General features: G+C 43.0%; 1 protein-coding gene across 1 annotated transcript; it reads right to left on the minus strand.

Annotated features, from left to right (window-relative positions):
- Nucleotides 1-14,821: 14,821 nt before the first annotated feature.
- On the minus strand, nucleotides 14,822-16,628 carry LOC121973838 (U-box domain-containing protein 21-like). The gene has a single exon (XM_042525184.1). The coding sequence runs from the start codon at nucleotides 16,486-16,488 to the stop codon at nucleotides 15,139-15,141; it is 1,350 nt and encodes a 449-aa protein (XP_042381118.1). The 5' UTR covers nucleotides 16,489-16,628; the 3' UTR covers nucleotides 14,822-15,138.
- Nucleotides 16,629-18,535: the final 1,907 nt, after the last annotated feature.

The raw sequence follows: 18,535 nt of genomic DNA on the forward strand, positions 1-18,535 counted from the left end.
AAAAATGAGTTTGGGTGAGCCATATTCTGGATGACCGAAATCACCCAAGCAAGCGAAGCCAAAGCTGAAGCGGAAGATCCAGACCTAAGCGAGTGAAGTCGGAGCAAGAACCCGGACTAAACAAGTTAACATAAGGTTAACTCGTTCGGGCGCTCGGACCATGAAAATTTATCCAGATCGCGTTTTGCCCGATCCGTTGAGACGGGGATAAAATTTTATCCCCCTCTAGGCCATGGAACCCTTGCAAGCGCCCTGACCAGGGCTATAAATACAGTCCTAGTCCCAGAATCTTAGACAGATCACTTGTAAATAATTTCCTTTGTCTATCTTTGTATTTTGAGTGCTTTAACTGCGGTAAGAGGCTTCTCCGCCTAAAGGAGACTTTGATAGTGAGCTTCAACTTCCTTGGATTAATAACCTCTCCGGTTGTAACTAAGTAAACCTCGTTGTGCCTCTACTTTCTAATTTCTTATTTAATTTATGCAAATGTTAGTTTAATTAAGCTATAACGTTCGAGGAAGGTTCGTGTTATTTTTATAGGGCTATTCACCCCCTTTAGCCGGCCGCTAAGGGTCCTACATATTCTTCCAAGTCAAGATGGTTCCCTCTTTCTGCACCCACAAGAGCAGACAACCTTTTATAGAGTTGCGGTTGTGCTCTCACGTTCTCCACGTGTTCCGAGATCCGTGCTTATATTACCCACGCTTTCTAAAATAAATGACCAAGTTATCCACCTCTTTTGGGGTAAACGGCTGTGTTTCACACATTCTTTAGAGAAAAACGGTAACGTTGTCAATATTTTCAATAAGCAATGGTTCAATGCCCCACTCGCCGGAAGTCAGGTATATCTATTCAGCTCTGGGGAACCAGGAGTTTGGAGCGGTACGAAGCCAGAGACAACATGAAGTCGACGGTGGTCTTGAGTCTGAAGACAACACAGAGTCAGGGGCAGTCTGGAACCCATAGACAATACAGAGTCGCGGCGGTCTAGAGCTGGAGACCACACAAAGTCGGGGGTGGTCTAAAGTCGGAGATCGGCTTTCTATTAACTTTGGCCACTACTTTAGTAGGACATTGACTTTCCCTTAACCACGTGGCAGCCTCTGATTATCTTTTGTATCACTAGTCTCCCCTTTAAGTCTAGTTGAAGGAGACGAGAGTTTGATTGACTGGACTGTTGTGTGGCTGAATAAGGTGATTCCTGTTGTCCTAAGCAAGTTGACTTGCTTTAATTGCGGCAAGAAGGGTCACTTCGCTCGGGAGTACACTGAGCCGAAAAAGGTAAATCCGAATGTGTATTCTTTTCTTGAGTATTTTGTTTCTAGCTCAGTATTGTTAGTTGATTCTTATCCTTTATAGATTATATAGCTCAGGAGCGAGTTACATTTGTAGAGTACCGTCGAGTACCATCTGGCAACAGATGAATCTATGTAGGAAATAATGCAAGAGTTAAAGTCAAAAGAGTAGACACTTGCAAACTCAACCTCCGTGGTGTTAGTGTTTTGTTTCTACATGATATCCTGTATACTCCTGAAATTCGATGGAATATAATCTTGGTTCCGTTACGTGTTTTCTTGATTTAGGATATTGTATAGCCGATGTGTTGAACTTAAGATTAACTCTGTGTTAATCGGATATGATTTTTTAACAAATAGTTTTATGGTTTTTGATGTAGAAACAAATGTCAATTATGCTATTAAAGGTTATTTTTTAAACATTGCTCTAACTAATGATGCAGATATAACTGATGAGGTTTGGCATGCTAGATTAGGACACATAGGACAAGAATGTATGAATCGGTTGACTAGAGAGGGTCGATTGGGTATTGAGATATGCCTGATGCGGGTGCGTGCTAGAACACGTTTCATAAACATGCGCAGCAGAAAATAAAATAATAATAATTCCTAATTATTACTGTTGGTGCGGGTAGCACTAACGGTCTAACCTAGGTTTTGATGAATGACAAATAGGTTAAGTTAGTTTTGTTGTTGTCTGACACTTTGATCGAGTGTGCAGGGGAAGTCCAGACAGGTCGACGGGCTGACCGGATGTTCGCACGAAGTCCGGCTAGGTCGGAGGTGAGCCGGATAAGGCGTGAAGTCCAGCTGGTCGTGGTGACGGGCAACGAAGTCGGCTAATTGACGGTGACTAGATAGTGGCGAAGTCCGAGACGGGTCGGCCAGGTGACGGACGTCTGGCAAGTAAGTGAGGTAAGTCGGAGGGGAGCTGAGGGCAGCGTTCCAGGAGGAACATTAGCGATCGCTTGAATCCATTCGGATATCTAAGTCGAGATCGTGACTAGATTCGATCTCGGAAGATGGAATCTAAGTCATATTTTACTGTTAATTCTATTTCATAAATTGTGCTAACAATCTGTTGCGGAATACATATGTGCCTCGGACTAACTCTGTTTGCAGAAGGAAGTTTCGGAAGCGAGGTCGGCGCTGAAGGGATCAGGTCAAGCGGGAGGATCGGGCGGAGGTATCTGGCGAGTCGTGCACGTGGAGTTCGCTGATTAGACACCTGCGTCGCACGGTAGCTCGGAGGATCAGCGCCGGGCGATATAAAAGAAACCCCAGGGATGGAGCTTCTTCAATAATCAATCTGAGAACTCTTCTACTGCTGGTCCTGCTGCTCTACGTTCCTGCGACGCCAACAAAGCTCCGACAAAGTGCTCCTTCGATTTTTAGTTAATTTCTTTGTCGATACTACTTTGTTTCACTAGAATTTCCTGTATTCATTTTGTAATTATATTCGAATTGCTAGTGATTGCCCAATGAAAGTGGTCAAGGACCACGGGCCTTCGAGTAGGAGTCGTCACAAGCTCCGAACGAAGTAAAAACAACTGTGTTCATTTACTTTTCCGTTGCGTAGTTTTACTCGACTTTTCGAATCGATATTCACCCCCCCTTCTATCGAACGATCACGGTCCTACAATTACATCATACACACCACACGCATATAAGGATACAATATGTCAAACATGATCTCATAATTAAAATTTTATGGATACACACACTACATGCTCTGTATACCTTACGAATGACTTATAACGAGAAGGGCACCAACCGTAGCTACGTTATCGAGCCTCGTATCTATTCGTATCAACACCGAGCTCCTCAAGACAACTCTTTGAGTACAAGCCTCTCCTTCAAAAGTTACTAGCCACGAAAGAAGAAGAGAGATCAAGAGGAAGAAGAAGCAAACAAGGAAGATGTCTCTTCCTTGCTTGCTGGTCATGGCAATAAGGAGAAGTATTTCTCCTTAGTATGGGTGGCAACAAAGGGAGGGGAGAGGGAGAGGAGGATTAGGTTTCTAAAATTCCAATTAACCAAATAATGAAACTTCTGTCTAATTCTTTTTAATTACATTTATATATAATCCTTTTTAATGAGTTGGATTAGAAAGCACAAATCCAACCAATTATCTCTTAATAAAAAATTAGCTCATTGACCCCTTGGTTTAGTTCACAACTAAACCAAGTTGGTTCATGACTCATGATTAAACAAAATATGGTTCAACTCTACCATAAGAGATGTACTCCATTCGCGCTTCCATTATGATAAATATTTTCATATTTGTCTTATGTATGGTCTAACCAAACATTTATATCTTGATCTAAGAATCCTATTCTTTATCTTATTTTATGTCTTTTAGAGACTCATTAGTGCGTGTGAACTAATAGGTTCCCGGTTTATCTTGGTCGTCCATAATTAACTACTTAATTATAAAATGATCATGAGCGACACCTAGCAGTACATCATGATCCTCAATTAGTCGAAAATCATAATTGATATTAGAATTAATTCTAAACCCTTTAGCAGCTACAGTGAGTCATGTCTCGTTCCTTTCACTCGTCTTATACCTACTTGGTTCAGGACATGGTTTATGTCTCTTGTCCCCACTAGGCTGACTACATCACACCTAGCCCAAGTAATACTTCCTCGTTCTGCGGATTCAAATTACTCATACATGGGTACAAGAGTCTCACACTCTTAACATGTGATGCTTTGACTAAAGACTTTAAGTAATAATCCTAACAAGTGACTATTGTTGGTCCCTTTAGCGGCCGGCTAGAGGGGGTAGAATAGCCCTACAATAAAAAATGAACCTTCCTCGTTCTTTATAGTGTAATTAAATCTAACACTTGCATAGACAAAGTAAATAAACTAAAAGGAAAAGACACAATATAATGAATTACTTGGTTACAACCGGGGAGGTTGTTAATCCAAGAAAGATAAAAGCTCAGTAAACTCTCTTTCAGGTGGAGAAGCATCTTACAGCAGTTGACACACTCAATTACAACTCAGAACTCAAGATGGATCAATCACAAGTGTTGTGCTATATTTCCAAGGTCCAGGAGTCATTTTATAGCCTCTGGAAAATCTTATCTTGGGTTAGAAGGCGCCTTCCATTAGGCTGGAAGGTGCCTTCAGCAAGGCGCCAGTGGATAAGAGTTTATCCACTGCCAACGATAAAATCTACCTGGTTGAAGGCGCCTTCCAGCTTATGAAAGGCGCCTTCGATGAACAGTACGAAGGCACCTTCCATTCCTGGAAGGTGCCCTCCACAGTGAGGCGCGGAGGCGTCGTTGAGGTGCCTTTAATTCCCTTTGAAGGCGCGTCCAGCAGTGTTTCCAGCCTCTTTTCTCTCTTCTGTTGCTCTGATCGTCTGGGTGATTTTGGTCAACACTAAGAAAGTCTCCTTCTCTGAAGGCAGAGAAGTCTTTTACACACTAACAGCTCAGAACTATTGCTAGGAATGAATACAGAGTTGGATGCTTGAATTAATGAATATTTCCTAGCTCCATTGGCCTTTATATCTCAAAACATTCTCGGGAGCTCACCGACCCAGCTGTTGGAGCAATCATAATGGTCCATGCGACCATGTGTTTTGGTGTTTGGGCAAAGGGTTTAAGTTAGGTTCACCCTTGTTATTTGATATGTGTACTTGAGTTGTGCAGGACTGCAGGATACACATGTGACTCAGGTTGACGACTTCGGATCCGGTGAAGGATAGAACATCCGAGGGACCGTGGACAAGGCAGCAAGGACAAGGGCCGAGGGAAGCGACTTCGAGACATACGCGAAGGATGACATTGGGGACGAGCCGCGGGCTTGAATGCATCCGAGGGACGGGAGCCAAAGGAAGTAGGCTTGAAGGCAAGAGGTCAAAGCTGCAAATCAAGCGTCAAATGAGTCATAAGGGTGAGGGTACGAGTGCATAAGAAATTGTACTCGGAGTAAAATCCTAATTTTAGGGTTTTACTGTAGCAGTACTGTAACAGTCGACTACATATTTTATCAGTCAACTGGTGCAGTCGACTGGTGCAGTCGACTGGGGCAGTCGATTGGCAGCGAACAGAATGCCTCTGTTCGCTCGGTTAGTGTGGAATCGAGCCGTTGGGATGTAACGGTCGAATTTCCACAGAGGGCAGTTGACTGCATGTTTTGGCAGTCGACTAGTAGGCGGGGTTTTCAACCCGCGGCCTATATAACCAAGGCTTGGAAGCTTGGTTATCCCTGACGAAATTAGACTTGGTTAAGGTCGAATTAGTAGTCTACAAGTGCTCAAGAGTTTCCCTTGTGTCCAAGAGGTCTTGGTGAGTTTGTGGTGAGGTTTCTCCACCCACAAGGAGGTTTGAGCTAGCCGGAGGTCTGCCGGGGAGTAATCCACCGACGGATAGGGATCGTCCACCTTACGGACAGCCGTGGAGTAGGAGCTTTATCTCCGAACCACGTAAATCGTCGTGTGTTGGTTTGCTTGCTCTTTTTTGTTCTTTGTATTTGTATTTAGCTTTCGTATTTGTGTTTGTATTATTTGTATTTCGCTGCGCAACTAACAAATACTTAGAAAGCGATCGATTTAGGGGCGCCGTCTATCCAACCCCCCTTCAAGCTGACTACCGATCCCCAACAAGTGGTATCAGAACGAGGACGCTCTCTATTGAACTAACCGCCAAGGAGGCAAAAGATGACCGGCTTGATTGAACCTCCAAAGTTTGAAGGAGGAAGCCTTGGGGACATCACCTATTGGATGATAAAGATGGAGATCTTCTTCAACACGGATTGGGATACCATGATGGTGGTAAAGGAGTCATTCAAAGTCCCGGACAAGAAAGGAAAGAAGCTCAGAACACGACATTGGACGGATGAGAAAACCTCATGATCGGAGGCAAACTCATAGGTAATAGCAATTTTAATTAATTTATTGCATCCTAATGTGATATAGGTAAATATGAGAACGCCTATGAATTGTGGAGTAAAGTGAAGAAATTACCATGGGAGGAATTTTTGCCTACACAAGAAGAAGACGAAGAAAAATCTGAAGAAAGTGATGAAGTGGTCCAAGAGAAGAAGAAGGACCAATCGGATGTGGAGACCAATTCAACATCAAAAGAAGAAGAGGAAGTAAATTTGGTCACATTTGAGGAAAAGGATGAAGAAAGGTCATCCACAAGTGTGGATGAGGAAGATATAACATCTATATCCTCAAGAATTGAAGAAAATTCCAAGGCAAGTGAAGAAGAAGAAGAGGTCTTGGAAGTGGTCAATCTAGCAAGCACCTCCACCGAAGCAAAGTCAAAAGATCACATCATTTGTTTCGGGTGCAATGAGAAAGGACACTACAAGAGTAGATGTCCTATGTGTAAGAAAGAGGTATCTCCTAAACTCAATTCAATCTCTTTAGAATCTAATTTGAGTTGTAGGAAGAAGAAGGAGAAGAAGCACATTAGATGCTTCACGTGTGTAGAACTTGGGCACTACCACACAAGATGCTCAAGGAAGGGAGAGTTCAAGAGGTTGGAGCATCTAAAGAAGTGGGAGAAGAAGAAGAGGAGCTCAAGTCAAGAGGGAGTTTCAAGGGTAAGGGAGGTATACCCTAATTTGAAGTGTAATTCAAACTCTTATGTGTTAGGATCGATGGTCGCGGCTAGAGAGGGGGGTGTGAATAGCCGACCCCAAATTCTCGTTTCTTTCTACAATTAGAGTTAGCGCAGCGGAAATAAAACGAATAGAAATGAAATCGGAAAGATCAAACCTCAAACTCGTCGATGTAACGAGGTTCGGAGATAAACTCCTACTCCTCGGCGTGTCCGTAAGGTGGACGAAGCCTATCAATCCGTCGGTGGATGAGTCCCCGGAAAACCGGCTAATAAGAACTCCTTTTGGGTGGAGAAACCTCACCACAATATCTCTTGCAACAGCAAGAATGAAGTACAGAAATACAGCAAGAAATACAGACAATATGAATGTAAAACACCTTGCTTGCCTTGGTGATCGTTTGAAGCGAACTTCACGAAGAACAACAAATGCTGATCGGTAAGCTCACGAAGCTTTGAAACAAAGAGCTCAAAGAAAGCTCAAGTCAGTCTCGTGAGGAAGAGAGTTGTCTTCTCCTTCGTCTCATCGAGAGGTCTTATACACTGCGAGGAAGACAAAGACAGAATCTAGCCGTTGTGCCAACGGCAGGCAGGACCGATCAGTCGGAAGCTCGATCGGTCCAGATCTCTCGATCGGTCTTGGGGACCGACGGGACTGTATGATCGGTCCCGGACGATCAGCACTCTTCCTGAAGAACTCGCCCAAGTTCTTCGATCATCTCTGATCGGGTCGTGGACCGATCAGTCGTGGATCGGTCCACGATCGGTCCCTCCTTTCTCTTTGCTGTTGCGCTTTACGATCGGTGCACCGATCGGATAACATACAGTAGCATACTGTTTGGTTACTGATCGGTCACCAGACCGATCAGATAACCCAGTGTATCACTGGATCGATCCACTGATCGATCCAGAGCTCGATTTTTGCCCAAGCCAAGTCCAAACCAATACCCAGTCAACCTTGACCTGTTGGTACATCATGCTTAGCATCCGGTCACTCCCTTGACCTGCTAAGACTCCCCACCAAGTGTCCGGTCAATCCCTTTGACCCACTTGGACTTTTCTCTTCGTGTCAAGTATCCAGTCACTCTCTTGACCTACTTGACCTTCTCAACACCAGATGTCCGATCACCCTTGATCCATCTGGATTTTCCCTTGCCCGGCTTCACTCACCAGGACTTTCACCTAGCTTCACTCACTAGGATTTTTCACCTGGCTTCACTCACCAGGATTTTCAATCTGCCCGGCTTCACTCACCAGGACTTCCAAACTGCCTAGCTTCACTTACTAGAACTTTTACGTCTCCCTGGCTTCACTCACCAGGACTTTCCACATCCGGTCCAGAGAACGAGCTACCGAGCCCTCTCTGACCACAGTTCGGAGAACGAGCTACCGAGCCCTCTCCGACTTCCATCCGGTCCAGAGAACGAGCTACCGAGCCCTCTCTGACCTAGTCCGGAGAACGAGCTACCGAGCCCTCTCCGACTTCCACTTGCCAAGTTCCCATACTTGGACTTCTCCGTGCCAAGTCTCCATACTTGGACTTTTCCCATGCCAAGCTCCCTGCTTGGACTTTTCCCGTGCCAAGCTCCCTACTTGAACTTTTCCCATGCCAAGCTCCCTGCTTGGACTTTTCCCGTGCCAAGCTCCCTGCTTGGACTTTTCCGAGTCAGGTCAACTCACCTCGGGTCAACCAGGTCAACCTTGACCAAGGGTTGCACCCACAACCTCCCAAGTTTCTGTTCTTGTCAAACATCAAGATACAACTTGAGTCAGGTCAATCAGGTCAACCTTGACCTAAGGTTGCACCAACAATCTCCCATCAAAATACAACTCTTCTGTTCTTGTCAAACATCAAAATACAACTCGAGTCAGGTCAACTCGAGTCGGGTCAACCAGGTCAACCTTGACCTAAGGTTGCACCAACATTATGTTCCCATGTATGTTAGGAAAAATAATGTTAATCATTATATGCCCATGCAAAATTTTAGTTTCAAATATCATGATAGGAGTAGGGTAATTGTAGATCAAAACCCTAGGAGACTCATTCATGAAAAATCTAGAAATGGTAGACCTAAGGAGACCCAAGGCATTAATCCCAAGAAGGGGAGACATATGCCTAGAAAGGGTAGGTCTAGGAATGTCCAATTTGGACAAATTAACTCTAGGGTTAGGAACCTAGAGAAGGAGAATCAAGCCTTAAGGGGAAAGCTTGATAAGTTAGAACAATTCCTTAAGAGATTCAATTTTGGATCTAAAGAATTAAATATGGTGTTGGGTAGCCAAAGACCCAACCATGATAGATCGGGCTTGGGATACCGATCTAGTTCCTCCAAGGCTAATGAGAGATCATGTGCTAGGGTGGCAAATGATCATGGCAAGGGAGAGTCCTCCAAAGCTAAGGGAAAGTCTTATGCTAGGGTTGCATATGACTATAGCAAGGAGAAGCCAATAAATGGAAAGGGAAAGTCATTTAATGATAAGGAGAAATTAACCAAGGACAAAGTGTCCAAGGTTAAGAAAGTTAGATTTGTAGGTCAAGTATCACCGGAGGTGCACCGGAATGGCCTAGCCATTGTGGATGAGTCACCTAGGGAGGTGGCTAAGGCTAAGAGCTCTAGGGGGAGCTCAAAGAGTCAATTTGGGACCCATGGCCAATGGATCTCAAGTGAGTTTTACTTGGGAGTCTAGGTTAGGTCATGGAATGTGCCAAGTGGTTTGGAGACGGACTTGAGTCTCAAACTTAGGGAATTGACACACATGGGTTGTGTTTCATGCTTGAAAATATGACATTTGGGTCACATAGCATGATAATTAGTTTTGGATGTATAGATGTCATATAAACCAATGCTAGGGATGCATTGTGGGTTAGTATGGACAAATACATCAAGAGGAAGCCAAAACTAGGACTTTAGGTCAAAGTTCAATTGAACTTTTTAGCTAGTTTTGTGTTTTGTGTCAATCTTGGGATTGGTGATAGATATATTTTTATATATATATTTCCCAAGTAGATATTGATATAATAGACCTCTCCACAAAATTTGGAGATTTTTGGAGGTTTGTGGAATTTCTGGCGCATTTCTGAAGTTGGCCAGAAAAGGCTGATTTTTTCATGAATAGTGTACCAGTCGACTGGTAACACTGTTCACGAGCACAGAATATCTCTGTAAGCTCGTTTTCATGGGGGCAGTCGATTGGTACTTCTTGCAGTCGACTGATACCAGTCTGAAAGTGTTTTCAACACTAGATTTTGACCGGGTCAGCTCGTATAGATGTATGAAATCCATGGGGGATTAATACATGAGTTTAGGGTCAATTTGAATGACAATGTGTCAACAATTAGGATATTGTTGGAGAACTTTTTGGATGTTAGGCAAAGGGGGAGAAGTAAGGTTTAGTTGGGAAAACCTGAAAGTACCTTTGTGTAGAGGGAGCCTTGGGATAAGTTCTTAAAAAGTCCGTTGTAAAAATCCTAGCTTATTGGGGAGCATAGGTGTAGGGGGAGCCTTGGGATAGGTTCAAATGCATGATGCATTGATTCGGCGTTAAAAGTCAAAGTGTGTAGCCTTGGCATTGTAAGTCCATTCGGCGTTGTAAGTCCAAGTGTGTAGCCTTGGCATTGTAAGTCCATGTGGCGTTGTAAGTCCAAGTGTGTAGCCTTGGCATCGGTATGGATGAATTTGTACGTCTTGTTGGCCTTCTATCGGTTGGGACACTAGCATCTCTTGAACAGCTTGTACTGATGTATCTCAAGCTCAGTGGATCTTGCATGAGTCGATCTTGATTATATCAATATAGTATTCTCTAGCCACCGATTGGTCTCCTTTCACCTCTCCAACTTGGTTTTTTATAGGGGCTGAATTTTTTTGATGAAAGTGGAGACTACTACTTAGAAAATACTTAGCGTCGATCTCTCTAGTATGACGTTGTAGATGGAGGGCATATTTATGATAGTAAAGGGTGTATGTCGAATCCTCATTAGCGGATCATCCCCTAAGGAAAGGGAGAGATTGATCTGGCCGAGTAGTTGCATTTCATGCCCTGTGGCAAAGGCGAAATTGTTCTCCCACAACGCCCCTGCCGCACCCGACCCTAGGTCATCACGAGGGAGGTAAATCACGACAACCGAGCAGGCAAGTAGTGGGTGGGGTGAGGTGCACAGGGTCTGGGGATTTATGCCCCAACAGTCCCACGGTTTGACCCCACATTCTCAAGTGGCAAATAAACTACTACTTACCAACTTGGATGACCCGTGGGGTCTGCACTTCATGCCTTGTGAATCCATACATGGAGGTGTTTATAGGACGAAGCTCTTCTTCATTAAGTTATATTTGCTCAAAGTTATTTTTGAAGATGATGTTGACGGAGTACCCATATCTATGAACATTCTTTTCACTATGTAGTTGGCAATAAGAGCTTTGATCACCAGAGCATCGTCATGAAGAGTCTTTACTCCTTCTAAATCCCTGGGCCCAAAGCTAATTGAAGGATCATTTCCTTTTTCCCAATTAGTGCTGACTCCATAACTCTCCTATCTTCGGCCATGAGCCTTTCTGTCCCGAGCGAAGTCTACATATGTTGGACTCCTAAAATCATGTGGACAGTTCCTCGGGGATCAATCTTGCCTTTTGCCTCTTTTATCTTTATCCTTCTCCCAATCCACTTCCCTATAAGATAGAGATAAGCCTCGAGGCGTCCTAGAGGAGTAGTGAATTTGTTGATTTGACTGATGATTAGTATCAGCATGGCAAATGGGACAGCAAGAGCCTCGGTAAGGCTTGGGGGATCTTCTACTCGGTAGGCTCTGATCGACTTTTTATTGATCAACCATTTGTCATAACTCCCTTGCGTATTGTTGGCAATCGTGACTAGAATGAATTTTTGATTGATGATATGCGCAATAACCATCCATCTCGAGTGGCCCTCGACCTAACTTAGGCGTAGGGGTCGCGACAATTTCCACCGTCTGCACAACTTTTTCTCCCATTCAATTTGTGAGTTTCTGATTTCGTAAAGTAAGATGGGGAGCGTTACGATCTGGCTGATTAGAGATGGAAATCAAAGTTGGAATTTCCTTTCTCCTTACTTATTGAGCTTCATCAACATGAACATATCTGACTTTCTGAGCCTGGAAATCTTCAAAATCGACTGAGGACTTCTTTACTAGAGACGTAAAAAAGCTCCATCGGTTAAGCTTGTGAGAAAACACTGACTAGGACACCCAAGATAATTGAGGGAACATCCATAGATACCTAGTTTAACCATTGTAAATATTTTTTCAAAGGTTCTTTGGAGTTTTTCTTGAGAGCGAACCGATGGAGTGAAGTTTTTTTTATTCATCTTATTCTTGGAAAAGTGATGCATGAACACAGTTTTATATGTATTGATGTAATAAAGAGATGTTCTCAAATTTATAGATATGGTACTCATGTCAGTTGTTCCATTATATTCCCCGATCGACGGTGCTATGAAATATCATGATAATTCATCTTGAAGGATGTTTCTTGAAAATGGAGGGCCTTGAGGGGCATTCTCTCTGCTAGATGCACGAGCTTTTCCCTAAAAGGATCTTAACGTGGGATCTCTTCCGAAGATTCCAAGGATGATACTCGCACAACTGCTGTCCCAATTGGAGTGGGACTCGTAGCCTGAGGCATTCTGGTTGGTCGAGTTGATCGTTGATGAGGCGCATCTCGAATAGCAGAGGGTTGGGTACTGGCGGTGTTGGTTGTTGGGATTGTCCTTGCAACACCACTTACACTGTGGCGGCAACTTAGCCTATTGAAATCATGTGTTGTCGAGGTGATGACATCAAGTCTTCTAGTGTCACTCATCTCAACATCTCAATTATGGTCTTAACTTAGATTTCTGACAGATGACACTAACTTGATCCTGCTAGAGATCACCGACGACTGAGCTAACAATGAATTGACATTGAGGTTCACCAAGTCGTCAATCTCCTAGGGATAGCAGAAACTTGTTGAGAGATCCACCAAAGCCTAGAAAGAAGGAACAAGGAAGGGGAGGGTTAGAATGATGTCCGGGGTGTCCCGACTCAATCATTCTGACACTCAAGTTAATCTACGACAGGAGAGAATGAAAAAGAAGAGTACTTGATGTTCTTCCAAGTCAAGGCAGTTCCCTTTTCCTGAGCCCGCAAGAGCATGCGACCTTTTATAGAGTTGTGGCTATGTTTCACGTTCTTTATATGTTTTGAAATCTGTACTTCCATTACCCACATTTTTTGAAAAAAATGATTGTGTTGTCCACCTTTTCAAGAACAAATGGCGGTGTTTTCCATATTCTTTAGGGGAAAATGATTATGTCGTCTGTATCTTCACTAGACAATGGCTCAATGTCTCGCTTGCCAGAAGTCAGATATACCAATCCAACTCTAGGGAACCTAGAGTTGGGAGAGGCGAGGGTGGTCTGGAACCGGAGAACGACTTTCTGTTGACTTTAACCACCACCTTAATAGGATTATTAATTTCCTCTTAATCACGTGGCATACCTATCGTATCATAAACTAATCAAAATTATAAAGATTAATTCAAATAATTTAGACAAATATATTAGGAGACCTGCTTTTCCCCCCTCCCCTGGCACCCTCACCTCCTGGCCCCACCCATTTTTTTGACCTTTATACCCCTGGCCCTTATTAAGTGTCCGCGTTTTTTTTACAAATTTTTATTTCTTTTTAATCAGTTTTTTATCAAATTTTTTTTTAACAGTTTTATTTTTTAATCAGTTTTTATCAATTTTATTCTTTTTAAATAATTTTTTATTATATATTTATAATATTTTATTTATTTTTTAGTTATAGATTTTCACATCTCACACACTCCTCCTAGCTCCATCATATTATTTACCTTTATATTATGTTTTATTCCATTTATTTTTGTTTTTTTATTTTTTTATTAAATATTTTTTCGGCATGAATATCATATTGTTTTTATATTTGTAATATGAAATCGGATCCTATGTCTCCAATTTTTTCTCTCCCCGTGTTCCACTCGTCGCCTCTAGCCCTCTACCGATGACCTCTGGTCGTTGCCGCGACCAGAACTATACCCTAGGGGGAAGGTAAATCGAGGAGGATCGCCATCGACATGATCGACATCGAAATTTGGTCGAATTTGAGCAGAGACTCAGATCGATGGTGAAGGAAAGTCTGCTCAAATCCGGCCAAATTTCGGCGATGATCACATCAATGCGACCCCACTACGTTCACCTTCCCCCTAGGATATAATTTTAATCGAGGCGGCAACCGAGGGACGTCGGTGGTGCCGCCGACGGTGGGTTGAGGCAACGAGTGGAAACAGAGGCAGGTGATATTGGAATAGAGGATTAGATCTCTTGTAAGCTTTTATTTTTTTAATAGTAAATTTCAGGGGTTATTATTTATAAAAAATTTAAAAGTAAAATATAGATAAAAAATGAAAAAATTGATGAAAAAATAATAAACAAAATTTATTAAAAAAATAAAACTAAAGAAGTAAATAAAATTGAAAAAAAAAATAAAGAAGTAAATAAAATTAGAAAAAAATAATTTGTTATTTAAAGAAACAGGGGTTAAAAGGTCATTTAATAGGGGAGAGAGAGGGTGGTGGACTGTTGGGGGTGGGAAAAGCAATTTACATATATTAGCTTAATTATCTCATCAATAATGATTTTTATGTTTTGCACAGTAGATATTTATAGTTTATTTTAGATTTTCATATATTTTAATTAATTAAATATAATGACCCTATAACTTGCTTTTACTAACAACTTAAAAATATCATTGGAGAGGTACGTGAACCTTCTATGTTAAAACAATAAAATTATCTTTTAAGAAAAATATAGTTCAATGCCATTAAAATATAATAACAAAATAAGATAGTTTGTTTCTTGAAATTTCAGGATCTAAAATATTATTATTATACATGTCCAAAAAAAATACATTCAAATGATTGAAATATTATATTTTGCAATTTCTATACATTCTTTTTCCAATCTCAATTCAAAATTACAGCGCAAAATGAATAAAATAAAAAGGGATAGAAAAAAAAAAAAAAGCTCCCATCAATATAAATTCGAAAGGAGAACTGGAGAAGGATCATATTGGATCAATTATAATTATAAGTAGTCTTGTGCTATATTTTATTAGAGATTGTTTTCATCTTACATTTTGTAGGCAGTAATTTTATGATTGGGCCAAGTTTTCCTTCAACGAAAAAAAAAAACTAAAGGAATTTAAAAAAAAAAAAAGATTGTTTTTACTGAATCCTCTTGAGGCCCTTGAAGTCGGCGGTGTCGATGCATTCCTCCCTTCCTCTCCACTCGCTCAGCGCCCTCAGTAAATCCGTGGCCTTCTCCTTCGCTTCGTCGCTGCACCCGATCTGAAGAAGCAGCAGAAGCTTCTGGAACACCCCCGCCTGCAGCAGCTCCTCCGCGCACCTCCCATTCCCTCCTCCTCCTCCCTCCTCCTCCCCGCTGCACAGCTTCCACATCGCCGACACCGCCATCTCCGTCGCAGCCTCTGACACCCTGAACATTTTCTTCACCAGCGCTGGCACCGCCAGCGCGTGACCGCGCGCCGCCTCCCTCCCCTGCTCCAGCCCCATCAGCTCGTCCAGAACGCCCAGTGCCTTCTCGCACGCGCCCCTGTCCGCGTCCACCAGCGTCTCCACCACCGCGCCGACGAGGCCTAATCCGATCGCCCTCGATGACGCCGAGGTCTCGTCTTTGATGATGTAGAAGACGGCGACGAGGGAGGCCTTGGTGGCCTGAGGCGAGACCGGCCTCTTGATGAGCTCCACCAGCGCCTCCACCATCCCCTCCGCCGCGGCCACCGCGCCGGACTGCGTCCCGTTGGAACCCACCACTAGCTCCCTCACGAGCACCGCCGCGGCGGCCGATTCGCGGCCATGGCGCATGACCGCCGCGAGACGGCGAAGCGACGCCGGCGCCCCCAAATCCTCTGCCACTGCCGCTTCGGTGAGCGGCCGCGGCAGCGCGGCCAAGAGGGAGATTGTCTCTTCCTCCAGCGCGAGGGGTGGATCTTGGCGGTCCGCGCTAATCCCCTCCGCGAACGCGCGGAAGGCAAATGCGACCGACCGAGTGGCGCCGGCCGACACGAAGCACCGCCGGTTCCGCTCGCTCTCCCTGGCGAGCCGCTTCCCCGCGGAAATCAACCTCTCGCAGCGCTGCCAGTCGCCCTCCTGGGCGGCTTCCGACATCTCCGACGCGAGATCCACGGCGTCGGCTCTGGTGAGCGGGGCCCTCGGGGTAGGGACGCGTCGGGGACCGTAAGCGGCGGTCCAGTCCTGGATCATGCGGAGGAGGGAGTGGTTGGGGATGAGGAGGAGGTCGGCATCGGGGCCAAGTGGGCGGTTGGTGACTGGACAGGTGCCGTTTCCCTGATCCAACCACGCCTCGATGCTCCGGCGGTCGTAGGTGATGCCGGTTGGCGCGGCGACGGGATCCTCCATGAGCTCGAGCGATATCGGGCACTGGAAGTGCGCGGGGACGGAGAGCTCCTCGGAGGCCGCGGCAGCGGAGAGGGCCAGCCGCTTGTCTTCCTTCCGCTTGGGGCTGCGGCGGCGAGTTCTCCACGGAAACGCCATGGAAGATGAAGATCTGAGAATGAAGATCGAAGATCGGAGAACGGAGATCAGAGATTGGATATCGAAAGAAGGATGGAGAAGAAGAAGAGGAGGAAGATGGGCGGTGGAAGGGAAGCGGATGGAATGGGTGGGCGTATATGAAATTGAAGGGGAAGAGGAATTTTTTGAAATGTTGAAAGAGTAAAGAGTCGGATTTGAATGTTGACCGTTGATTTTTGAACATGTAAAACCGCGGGAGGAAACGGTAAGCGCCACGCTGGACGAGGGGACGCCACTTTCTTCCTCTCTTTTTTTTTCCTTCTCTTTTCGTAATTTTGTTCGGTCTGATCAATCGTTTTACCGACCATAATTTAATTTTTAGGTGAAATTTCATTTTACCACCCTAACTTTTTTATATTTGCAAATTTCTACAGATTGTTAGAGACAATCTCATTCATTTAATAGACCCACTATTTTTGCCTTTAGCTGGACGCTATCCCTACGTCAACGTAGAAAAAATCACGATTAAAAATGATTGAAATAGTTAAGAAGAATTTTTAGTGGCCGAGGTCTATCATCTTAAAATGATAATATTTTCCATAGACACTACTGATAATATTTTTCTTACGGGTATAGTTGAATTAGTATTTAAATGATAAATTGTCACGAGATTAAATTTTTGAAGAACAATTTCTTAAAGAATGAAATTTCTCTCATCTAAAAACGATCGATCATGATTTACCTTCTTTATTTAACTATGGAATTGACGTCGATGAAAAATACTGTAGAAATTTTCTATGAAAACTAGTAAGATATTTTTTAATTTAACCCTTATAATTGCAGATATTAATTTTAAAGTAAATTATATAAACTTCCGTATGTCAATTTATTCTCTTTTATTCCCAGATTTTTTTTAAGGCGTACATATTCCATAAAAGTATATTATTATTATTATTAGTTTGTTTCCTTGACTTAAATAAAAATTGACGTGACCAATGGTCTATTAAGAATGGACTTTGGTCAAAAGTCTTCCTCTTGATCAACAACTACTACTAGTACCCTTCTTTGGGGTCACAAAAATAAATTAATTAGCATGCAATAATTAAACCACCTCGATAAAATGATGAAATAGATCAAACTTTTGAATTGACCGGCTCTTGCAATTTATCTTAGACTTAATTATTAGGGTGGACTAAATAGGCGTGTTACGACACACATAATCACGAGAACATTAACATCCGAGAAGAATGCGTCCGACTCGTTGTCCATTTCCCTTTCGAGGTCTCCTTGCTTTGGTGTCGAGTAACAACAAGTCCTCTGGTCATTGCCTTGCTTATCGTGTCGTGCGGACTCAATTCGAGCAATTTTGTGTAGCATGGCTAGTGATTTGGTTGAAATTGATAATAGTTGAGTTAGTTATGGTTAGTGATTGATTGAAATCTACTTGAACCGTAACTGAGTTGGAGTCCAATTCGATCATATTTTGTGGTTTAGTTGGAGTAGTGTGTGTATGGGAAGCTCTCACTTCTTTTTCTTTAGATGAAATCTTTATTTTTTTTTAGTTTGTACTAGGTATCTAGCTTACATCATTGGGATAACTGACTTTGTCTCATAAAAATTTCCTACCGACTAATGAAATAAATTGAGAAGTGTTTGTTATAAGTAGCCTATCAATCTAATATTTTTAGATCAATCATCTATTAAAAAAATTAAAATGGTGTCTTGCTATTCATTACGATGGGTGATGAAATCTCACCTTTGATTCTTCTCATTCTTGCTTCCTAGTAGTTTACTCTAGCAAGCAACATTTGCCCAATTTCTCTAATGGTAGATCTCTACTTCTGATCTTCTCTCACATTTTGTTTCCCTAGTGAGAGTTGTGGCATAATTCTTTGTTATGAGATTGTTAGTATAATCATTTTCGGGTTAAGTTTGATCAGTTTGACTAAGCTTAAGTAGATTCGGACTTGGGTTTCTATATTTAGACAATATGTGACAAAATATCAAGTAGGTCTGGAGTGTTGGATTTTTCGGGCCGCGAAAACCGCTTTTCGCGTCACGGAAACCC

Source organism: Zingiber officinale, chromosome 4A, assembly GCF_018446385.1.
Source record: "Zingiber officinale cultivar Zhangliang chromosome 4A, Zo_v1.1, whole genome shotgun sequence".
In the NCBI taxonomy this organism is placed as follows: Eukaryota; Viridiplantae; Streptophyta; class Magnoliopsida; order Zingiberales; family Zingiberaceae; genus Zingiber; species Zingiber officinale.